This window comes from Cynoglossus semilaevis, chromosome 11 (genome assembly GCF_000523025.1).
Source record: "Cynoglossus semilaevis isolate Cse_v1.0 chromosome 11, Cse_v1.0, whole genome shotgun sequence".
Lineage (NCBI taxonomy): Eukaryota > Metazoa > Chordata > Actinopteri > Pleuronectiformes > Cynoglossidae > Cynoglossus > Cynoglossus semilaevis.
The window spans coordinates 11,964,217-11,975,046 of NC_024317.1; the positions used below are offsets into that span (position 1 = coordinate 11,964,217).

General features: G+C 37.5%; 1 protein-coding gene across 2 annotated transcripts in view; it reads right to left on the reverse strand.

Moving 5' to 3' along the window:
• iars1 (isoleucyl-tRNA synthetase 1) overlaps nt 1-10,830 on the reverse strand; it is a 30,936-nt gene that overhangs the window by 9,249 nt on the left and 10,857 nt on the right. For both annotated transcript variants that reach the window (XM_017036794.2, XM_017036795.2), the window contains exons 12-23: nt 10,711-10,802; nt 9,426-9,524; nt 7,229-7,355; nt 5,898-5,971; nt 5,228-5,422; nt 4,372-4,458; nt 3,714-3,797; nt 2,450-2,594; nt 2,010-2,130; nt 1,689-1,780; nt 1,443-1,520; nt 611-732 (exon numbers count right to left, since the gene is read on the reverse strand). In XM_017036794.2, the coding sequence (XP_016892283.1) occupies nt 611-732; nt 1,443-1,520; nt 1,689-1,780; nt 2,010-2,130; nt 2,450-2,594; nt 3,714-3,797; nt 4,372-4,458; nt 5,228-5,422; nt 5,898-5,971; nt 7,229-7,355; nt 9,426-9,524; nt 10,711-10,802 (1,316 nt within the window). The remainder of the gene's footprint in view (nt 1-610; nt 733-1,442; nt 1,521-1,688; nt 1,781-2,009; nt 2,131-2,449; nt 2,595-3,713; nt 3,798-4,371; nt 4,459-5,227; nt 5,423-5,897; nt 5,972-7,228; nt 7,356-9,425; nt 9,525-10,710; nt 10,803-10,830) is intronic.

The following is a 10,830-nucleotide window of genomic DNA, read 5'->3' on the forward strand; positions in this document are numbered from 1 at the left end:
GCAGAAGCTGATCTTTCCTCCTGTCCCAGTAGCAGCTAACATTAAGTTTTAATGTTGTTCCATTCCAAAGCAGAGGAGACGAGCTGCTCGGCTTTTAGCACAAGCAATGACGAGACTTTTTATCGACTAATTACACAAAGCATTTTCTTTCTGCTGAGTCGAGCGTATGTGAGTGAATACTTACTGAAATAAAATTAGAGATGATGCAATTACAAAAGATTCTCCCAGGTACTTAACAAGCCCATCAGTAATCAAGGCACACGTTTTATTCAAAGTATTTAATAGCATGCCTCACAGTTGAGATAAAAGTATTTCTGTGAGGTGTTTCCATGAGGCTGTTTCTAGTTTCTGTTTCTAGTCGTAGCGTTCAGCACGCCTGCCTCAGAAGCAGAGAGCAGGGAGTCCTGGGTTCGATTCCCAGAGGAACCACACGAAAAATCATTTTCGCTTGCTTGGGGCTAACACACTGCTAACACAACAATTTCCCAAATATGGGATCAATACAGTACAGATTTTTTTTTTTTTTAGACATCTGTACGCCTGTGTACCATCTTTGTATTGCAATAAATCCTTGACTTGAAAATGAAAGCATCATTTTTAGCCCACTAACCTGACTTGAGGCAGCATGAGATAGTGAATGCTGCTCGTGTCCTTCTCATCGAACGATACTGGGTCGATGAGGTGACGCAGGTTTTGGTACATCATCTCAGTTACGAAGGGTGTGAAGGGAGCCTGGAAAGAGAGGAGAGCAGAAAAGAGAGTCAATTGACACAAATATTTGAAGCCGTTTATCACAGTTCATTGACATTTCATTCATTTTGGTGCCTGTCACAAAAACGGTAAAATTCCTGAAATGTGCTATCTTTTCAGTTCCAACCAATCACATGTTGCAATACTAATGTCGGGTCCAATGTATTAATCAAATGCTTGGACTTGAAAACTTGCTGATTCAGCAACACTTTACTGCAGTTCAGTGTCTCATTGTCCTCACGGGTGGTTTATTTAAGTAGGTCAACGATGTCAGCAGTTTAGAGGATTTTTAACATCAGTAACAAAGACAGAAGCGAGACTGTAAGTTTGGTTCTCTTATGCTACGAGGGAGTTTATAAAACACCTGGAGATCAGGAAAGGTTTAATTTTGTTGTTGTTTTTTGTTTAATACAGATTAAATAATCTGTATTTTTCTCCATTGGATTGAAATATCCTTTTGTTACTGTTGAAATAAAACTGGCTTTCTTTTGGGTGTGCTCACTGTGGTTTGGGTTGAACTTGATGCATTTTACCCCTTGACCCAAAGAGCAGTGTCATCTTTAACACTGTCTTCCAGTACATTTCTTATTTATTGTAACTGAACATAAAGAGCTATCAATTATGGTCCGAGATATTGGTGAATACACAAATTAAAATACACATACTTTAAAACATCGGAGAGTTTCACTCACCATCAGCCTACACATGGAGAACAGAACACTGAAGAGAGTTTCCAGTGCCCACAAACAGTCCTGGGTGCCGGTCTCTCCCTAAAAAGTGAAAAAGAGAAAGCAAATGGTAATGCACTAACCCTCAAATCCGGAAAAATACTTCATGGTTATTTCATGAAAGAACTATTTTGCAATTTGGTCACTTACTAGTAAAAAAAAAAAAAGTAACATCATTAAAGCAGTAATAAAAAAAAGATGTCATCTCACCTTCAGGCGACGCCTGTTGGTTCTCACGTACCAGTTGGTGAGCATGTCCACAAACTTGACCAGGCGAGGCACGACAGTGTACAGGCGATAAGCTGCGAAAACAAATTATTTTGTTGTGTATTTTTGTTTTGTCTAAACAGGTTCATGTGGTGGGTTTTTAATTTCTCACCAGTCTGGGCCAGATAATAACTGAATATAAAGTGTTACCTAAGAGGATTGAATTTTAAATCTTAAATTCAGGGCTCTTTTTAGTCCAAGTCAGTGTGGTTTTTTGCAGAACATTTGTTTGTGTATCTGTGTGTGTGTGTGTTTATGTCACACCATCCATCTCAGCTCTGAAGAACTGAATGAGGGACTGAGTGAAGGACTGAATCCATTTGTCCATGATGTTGTCACTGGGCTTCGCTGTGTTCTCGTTGTACAGAAACACAGTCCCTTCCTCCTGAAAAAAAAAATCACAATTTGTAATTTTTGACAGGTCTGATACCAGAAAATAATCATTTCAGCAATTAATCTCAAGTATATTTAATTTATCAATTATATCATGAGCTGCCGCTCACCTATCAGCTTTAATGTTTGAGCATTTTAACAGCACTCAAATCCATCTTGATTGTGGCCGTTTTAAATGGTGAAGCTGAGAACCGAACAGGTGAACTATACTATAATTTGTGAGAGTCAACCTAGTGTGGTTGCAGCACTTTAGAACAGGAAAACTTTGTGATATTGTAAATGTAACTTTCTTAATGATTTCTTAATCGTACCTTCTGTAGCCGCTGTACGTTCTGCACCAAAAAGCGGTAGGCGTTATACCACGGCAGGAAGACGTCTTTCAACATGTCCCGCACACCCTCCTCCTTGAAACGCAGATTTTCTGCTCTCACCACTGGAGAGTTGATGAGGTAGAGCCTACAAAGGGAGAGATTAGGATGAGCAATATCTTGATATTTTAATATATATCGATCTTTTTCTCAACGGGACATAACATGGGACAATGGGAAAATCCGCAAAGTAGAGGTGAGATAGTTATTCTAGTTATTATTTACGTATATATTTACCCTTTACGAAGCTCCTTCACACTGTTATCAACCATTCCTAGACTGTATTACCCTTTTCCACACAACTATATGCACAGCAGAGTTGTATAATGGAAATATAAGACATACATATTATGTAAATAAATTAAAAACACGACCATGAAAAACAATGTAGATAAAAATTCAATGTACATGCAGCTTGTGGGGGCGTGGTGGAGGTTAGCGCTCAGCTGCAGAAGGGAGAGCACAGGAGTGGTGGCCAAGGTGCAGCCCCAATGTAGGTGAGTGCAATTCAAATAATGTTATATAAGTAAAGGCCAGGGCCAAGGAGAGAGGAGAGCGAACAGAGGAGTGCATACTTTAAAAAAATTATGAAAAAATAAATGAAACATTTCTAGGCTTGCATTAATGGCTAGGGCATAACAGCCTGTACAATTTCTGACCTTCCTGACGATAATGTATGAGGAAACCAACTTGTCTGCATCTATGCTCAATTTATGTCTCCAATGTGTTTTTATTATATCTAACTGGTCTGTTTTGAAGTTCAACAATCCTGACCTGAGACGCATTAAAAAGAAAAAAGAAAAAAGAAACTTGTCAGAAGATAATTTAGGTTCTCTAGCCAAAATAGAAAGAAATTGTGATCTTTGAATTGAACCGAACTGCTGCATTTTCCTCTTCATCTCTGCAGCGACGCTTCTTCAGTTTATATGAGAGCATATGGAGCAACTGCAGAGTGCTTTATTCATTAGGCCATATGGCACTCTACTGCTCGGGCCAAAAAAAAAAAAAAAAAACCCCACATAATGAGTGAAGATGGTTTTATGGAAATGTTTTTACAGTGTTTAGGTATATTTAGGGTTGAAATTTTAAGTTGAAAGTTGATAGTGATTTGAGCTCAGGTGTAAACCCAAGGCAATAAACAAACTCAACCATACTACAGACACACAGCTTTGGAGATGCACTCCTTCTCACACTCAAGCAGACTGACCTGAGGGCATCGGCGCCATAGTTCTGCACGATGAGACCCGGATCTGGGTAGTTCTTCTTGCGCTTGCTCATCTTCTGTCCATCACTGCAAGAGAGAGGCAGACAGATGCATTAGAGCAGAGACACACACATACATGCAAACATGCTTAAATGTGCATGATAGATATATTTAATATATATATATATATAGATGTGCGTTCAAATGACTGCTTATAGTTTCCAGGTCAACAGGCCCGAGTGCTACTCTGTATTAACGCCTCAGGGCTGAGGATAAACACTGACATAGTAAAGAATCTCTAAAAGCTGAGGGTGACAACAAACACAGAACAATGATCATAAGAGACAATGGGGAAAAAGTCAGGTGAATGAGCAGACCAGAGAAAATATGAATGAACATAAGAACAATGGTAACTGTAAGAGAACAGGCCAAGTCATTCATTACATCTAGGAGGTCTTTAGTTAAAGATATAAATATATAAATAGTTGGCTGGGGGGCAGACTCTTCACTGATTAAAACGTGGTAAAATGATACTCAAAAGGTTAATCAAAACATTTAGAAATTGTACTTTGTACATTTGGAAAAGCAAAAGCTCAAGCGTAGAAGAAAATTGGCTTTAATTCACAGAAGTTCATCTTTGAGCAGAAATCATTTTACTGACCTGGCCAGAACCAAGCCGTTCACAATGACATTCTTGAAGGGAGGTTTTCCAAACAGAGCTGTGGAGAGCACCAAGAGAGTGTAGAACCTGGAGGGGGGGAAACAAATGAAGTGTTTTAAATGTTTGGCTCGACCTCGTACCATTGACGGCTCGAAACGTTTCTGTCTTCATTCTAGGCTTGGGCAAAATCTGTTGAAACTGCCTATATAGTGAACTGCGTATTTAATGTAATTATTTAACTACTTTTTATACTGTTTGTATATTTAAACTATTTATTTATAATTGTTCACATAATATCCTTATAATTATACCAGTACTGCTTATATATACATATACATACCATAGAGATAATTTGGCATACTTAGTGTGTACATATACATATATATACGTACATATATATACACACATTTAAATACATATATATAGACATATATACATATAGACATATATATATAGACATATATAAATATATATATATATACAGTATATGTGGGATAAAGACCCAAAATTCACTGTTTCTGTTTACCTCTGCTGTGGACAAGCACAAAGTGAAGGGAGTTAGCTCCCGAGCTAATGTTAGCTTCAGTCCTGGAGCAGATCACTAAGTCTCCCCTGTGCATTCCAACTACGGTCGGGGCTCCGAAGCAGGAAGCAGCTAACGTGTTCGAAAAAATTATTTCTGTTGATCCCATGTTACAACGTGGACACTTGCGGCTTATAGAGAAGTGAGGCCTATATATGTACAATTATTTCCTTTAAAATTTACTGGGAGCGGCCTATATTCAGGTGTGCTCAGTAGTCTGGAAATGATGGTAATGAGAATCGCCCAACTCTACTTCATTCATACTCAGCTCACCATCCTCTTGTCTGGTCAATGCCTTCAGCGATGAAATCTGCAGGGAACGTGTCTTCAAATTCCTTCCTGTTCTCAAAGGGGTAGTGGACCTGGGCGTAGGGCATGCTTCCACTCTCGAACCAGCAATCAAACACCTCAGTGACTCTCCTCAGTGTTCCCTTACCACACCGTGATGGGATGGTCAGACTGTCGATGCTGGGCACATGGAAAGAAAGGAAAAGGGAAGGTGAAGCAATGTGATGAGGAAGCTGGAGGCAATAACAAGACAATCAGCCGAGCTTCAGTACAAAAGCTATGAGTAATAAGTGGGTGAGGGCTGACGGTGAGGAGGCATTGACAGTTATCATGGCAACATACAAACAAAGCTGAATGAACCAAGAACACCAAGGCCTAATACACAGTCATCAGTCACTGCTGACGCTGTGTGGTTGGTTTTAATTTGTGTACACAGCACGGGTCAGAACATGGGGAGGGCTCCAGATTTGACCTTTATGTTCTAATATTGGTATACGTATATACTATATATATATATATATATACTATATATATATATATATATACACATATATATATATGAATATATATGTATATATACATATATATACATATATATTCATATTCATATATATATACATACACATATACATATATATATAAATAAAAGACTCACTTCTCCCGATGCAAATCGGTTACTTTGGTGCCAGTCAGTTCCTCCAGTTCAGCCGTGGACCCCACACATACCACCTGTCGCAAATACACACACATACAATCAGAGATCCCACATAATGATTAGTCATGAGTTTAGACTTACAAAAGGAAAATAGAATCCCTCAGTCACTCTCTGTCCACAATAAATGAAAGTTTTTTAAAAAAAAAATACACTATAATGTCCATTCTCATTACTTAAGTAACAGCTTTACAAAGCTTCAACTTCTTTAAGTGTTCGCACGACTCCAAACTAGAACTTCTTTAAGTGTTCGCACGACTCCATAATTTTAATAGTGGATTTTATGTATTGCTAAATAAATTGGCCACAATCTCGCAATAAAATATGCCAAGAATTACATTTCCTCTGAATTTGGGGTAACCTGTGTTTCTGAGTCCCCCTAGAATATGAAGCAGTAGGCGCTGCTCTAGTTTTAGCAAAGCAGTTTGTAACATGGCCCAGATACAGTCAGATAATGAAAAGAGTAGAATAAAAAAGACAGGGCCAGAGAAAGGCCCCCCTGAAAGGAGTTAAACACACACACACAAACTTCTTCTGTGAGTAAAGTTTTTCTCCAGATTTTACATTGCATGTCGTGTAGTCTTCCTACTACAATAAATGTAAATGTCCCAGTCATACTTTTCTATTTATTGGTTCATTTATTTTTTAACTGCCGTTTTGCTGTAATTCTATTCATGAGCATTATGAGAAACTAAGAGCATTTTGTAATCAGCAAATCCATGTTTTTTCGCTAATTACATTACCAAATCATTCAGTTGTTGAATTCATGGCAACACTGTGTAATGTTACTTAAGGGGGAATGCAACAATCACGCAATCTCTACTTTGACCCCATTTTCTCCTCAAGCAACCGAGTCTCACACACACACACACACACACACACACGAGGAAAAACACAATGAATTATGCATGTTTCATAAAGAGGTCAGTGGAAAAAAATAAAAATAAAATTACCCTGAGAATTTCGGGATGAAAATCTATGTTCCTGCAGCCTCATGCCAGACTTATGGTCCATCGTTGGGACAAAATATATTTTGCACAAACTAATTTCTAAGACTGCTGCAGAGGTGAACTTTTCAATTATGCCGTCCCACGCATGGCCCAAATAAATTTGGTGTTGCTGTCAACAATGATTAGTAGCCGTGGGAAATAATAATTATGCTGGTATTTGAATATGTCACAGACAAAGTGTGTTATTTCTATATATAACAAGGACAAAAAAAAAAAAAAAGTCTAACGTCCCTTATCAAAGCATCAAATTTTGTCTTTCCTGACCTCCTCAAAGTCATCGCTGACCCACATCGGGATAGGCGTTCCCCAGTAACGATTTCTTGAAATTGCCCAGTCACGTGCATCTCTTAGCCAGTTCCCAAAACGCTTCTCGCGCACAAACTCTGGAACCCTGCAGAGAAAACAGAGGTGTTATTTATTTTTTTATTTTTTTTACACAACTATTTAACATCAATTAATCAATTGAGGTCGATCGATAGAGGTCAGGAACCTCATAAATAACATTACAATCGGGTCAGTAAAACAATTCAAAATTTAAAAAATAAAAACAATTACAGGGTAGCAATGAGCGTCATTCTTTTTGCATCTGTTTCATATTTTTTCCCCCATTTTTTCCAGAAGGGATTTCTTGCTGTGAGGGTAAAACGTTGTGAAAATCCACTTGCAACAAGTTCATCAATTTCCATTTGTAGGAGGTATTTCTATTTAGAATCCTAGTGTATCCATGTATTGATTTTTCTTTCCTGCGTTTGCTTCTTCAATTCCACCCCCACCTTTCCCAGCCGTTAGCCTTCTTCAGTCAATTTACAATACATGGATACTACGCTAGAGAAGAGATAAGGCCAGTTAACATGGAACTATGATAGCAGATGAAGTGTTAGCAGATGATACAGTAGAAACAGACAGTGGAGTAAGGATAGAGGAAAAATGTAATTTAGGGAGAAAAAATAATGAAATAATGTAAAAAGCTCAGATGTCAACGACACCAATGAATATCCTGCAAACAAAAAAATAATCTTTGTAGCTGCATTAAAGACATTTAAATATAAGCCATGCAGCGATGTGTTTCTGTCCTTACAACTAATAAGACTTGTCACACCCCATCTGGGTTGGTTTTTTTTTTTTTTTTTTTTTTGCACAAACACCCACTAAGTGAAAAAAATTGTGTGATGTCATTTACTGTTACTGTGTGAGACCACACTGAGTGCTTTCTTATACGCGCAAACACACACAAAATCTGTAAAAAAAAAAAAAAAAAAAATTCAAAGTGTTGAAGTTCTTAATATGAAGAGTTCCGTGTGACTTTAGAACTTCAATGAAACACTTATTCTAACCCATATGTTACTGTCGGCGTTCATTTACACCTTCTTTTGTGGTGCTGTCACTCAACGCATCTTGCATAACACTTGCACCACCTTCTGGAGTGGAGGGGAGTGGAGTGGAGGGGAGGGGGCAGTGATGACTTAGTGGTTAAGGAAGCGGACTTGGGTCCGGAAGGTTTCATGTTTGATTCCACCAGCAGAGCTTTGATTAAAAGCAGAGGTCACATTTGATTGGAGGGGAGATAATTCACTTTCACTATCGGTGTTACGTGGGTGTGCATTATGATTTCTGTGATTAATGAATCAAAGCCATCACCTCTCAACCCTAGTTAATATTAAATGGTTTCACATTTTAATATTTTAGCAACAAGTTGAATGACCATAAAAGAGAAATCATCCCAAACACACCTACTACTTATTAATACTGCTTAATAACTATATGTATGCGCATTCAACCAATTATTGATTGTTGGTATATTAAGGGATACATAGATGAAGCATTTTAAACATAAAATGTGTAATAAAAAAAAAAAAAATCAACATCCATTACTGAGGAGTTAATCCAACCAAAATGTTGAGCTAATGCAGTGAACTGTATGATGCCACAATCCGTTTTATAATGGATTTAACCTTTAAAACAGTGTGTGTACTGTACGTGTGTTTGTGTTGGGTTTCTATACGAGGCTGGGCGTCTTCACCTTCCCAGCAGCAAGTCATTCATCTCGGGCTGACAGTCCCATTACCACAGGCCAACTACTGTGGCTCCGAAAACGACACCAGAAGCACCAGTGTTGAAGAAAACACTTAGTAAAGCTGTCCTGTCGACACCTACTTTCACTCCATCGTGATGTGTTAATATTAGCATTCTGACAATGTTTTTCAAGAAAACCATGCTCTGCATACATCGACTGGAAACAGTGGAGATGCCACTGCCACGCATATTCATTTCAAATCCAAATCCTCGGTATTCCCATAGCATTCCCTGTAGACAATGTGTCATTTGACCGGGACAAAGGGCTAAATAAACTGGCACAGATTAGGGGCATGAAAAATGTGTTCCAAGAAAACCAACATTTTGTTTTATTCATGAGTGGAGATAAAAGACCAAGTGGCTCCAAGGACACTGTGTAGCTTCTTACCAGTAACATTTTCCATTGTTGTCCAGTAGTTTGTCCACCATGTGCTCTACTCGGACAAACCAGCTGGGGACAGCTTTGTAAATCAGAGGCGTGTCAGACCTACAAAATAGAAACACAATTTAAATGTAGAGTAAAAACAGATTTAAATATACCTCCAGTCTGCCCTGGAGATGTTTTCAGCAGTATTAGGGTTATGTCTCTGCAAAGTTTAGTGTTTATTCTGTTTTTGGGACATTAGTGAGTTTCTTTTCCAACTTGGAAAAAGCAAGATTATTTGTTACATTCTTGGGACTTGTTCTTAAATCTTCTTTTAATATTTTTTCCTTGTCTACTTTTCTGCTACCCTTTCTTCATGTTTTACTCACATGTAAGCAAATTATTAAATTTTTTATTTAGTTCTGTTTTATTTATTCCTAGTTTTAAGTATATCTAAAAGGTAAATTTTTTTTGGCAGAAACTGAGAGAATTACTAACATACAACACAAGTTGACGCTATAGTTCAAAAGATAGAAGACTTGTAAAAAAGAAAAATATTTAATAATTATTTCTCCCCTGTGAAACGTTGTCATTTGATGTTTTTTTTTTGTCTCCTGCCGTGAATGCGAAAAGTTAAAAGTTATTTTGAACACAACACAAGTTGACACTATAGTTCAAAAGACTTGTAAAAAAGTATATAAAATTATTAAAAATATTTAATAATTATTTCTTCCCTGTGAAATGTTGTCACTTGATGGGTTTTTTTTTGTCTCCTGCCGCAAATGCGAAAAGTTAAAAGTTATTTTGAACTTCTGAATTCACTGAGGGTTTTTCAGTTGAGTGAGTGTTGGTTGTCACGCTGCGATATCAAGCACATTGAGGGGTAAAATTTGGTTTCTAGTTCAGGAGAAAACAAATAAAGCCCCAGAAAAACAGCAATACTGTTTAGTTAAATTTACAAAAGTCAATCTGTGCAAGTGGATGAAGTTAAAAGGCAACACATTTGTGTGCTTATCGCTATTGCACAGACATTTTACCATAAAAAGCAATCAAAATTAAAAACTGGAAACACAGCGAGGAGACATTTGCACCTTCAATCACTGAGTCTTGATTCCCATATTAAATCAAACTGCATATTTTTTTTCATTATCTTTCATTTAACACTTCAATGTGATCAAAACTACAATAAAAAAAAGCTTTTCTCTAACTTCATCTAAGCTTTCCAAACTACTGTCCAAAGTAATAAAAGTCCCAATAAATAATTTTTATCTGAGGAAAATCTTCTGCTTACACACGATATTGTTCTCACCTCCAGCAGAAGGGGTAACTATGCTTGTAAGTGCTGGCATTCACAAGACGGCCCTTCTCCTTCAGCCACTTGATGATGTTCTTATCAGCATCCTTCGAACAAGAAAAACAAACAAACAAA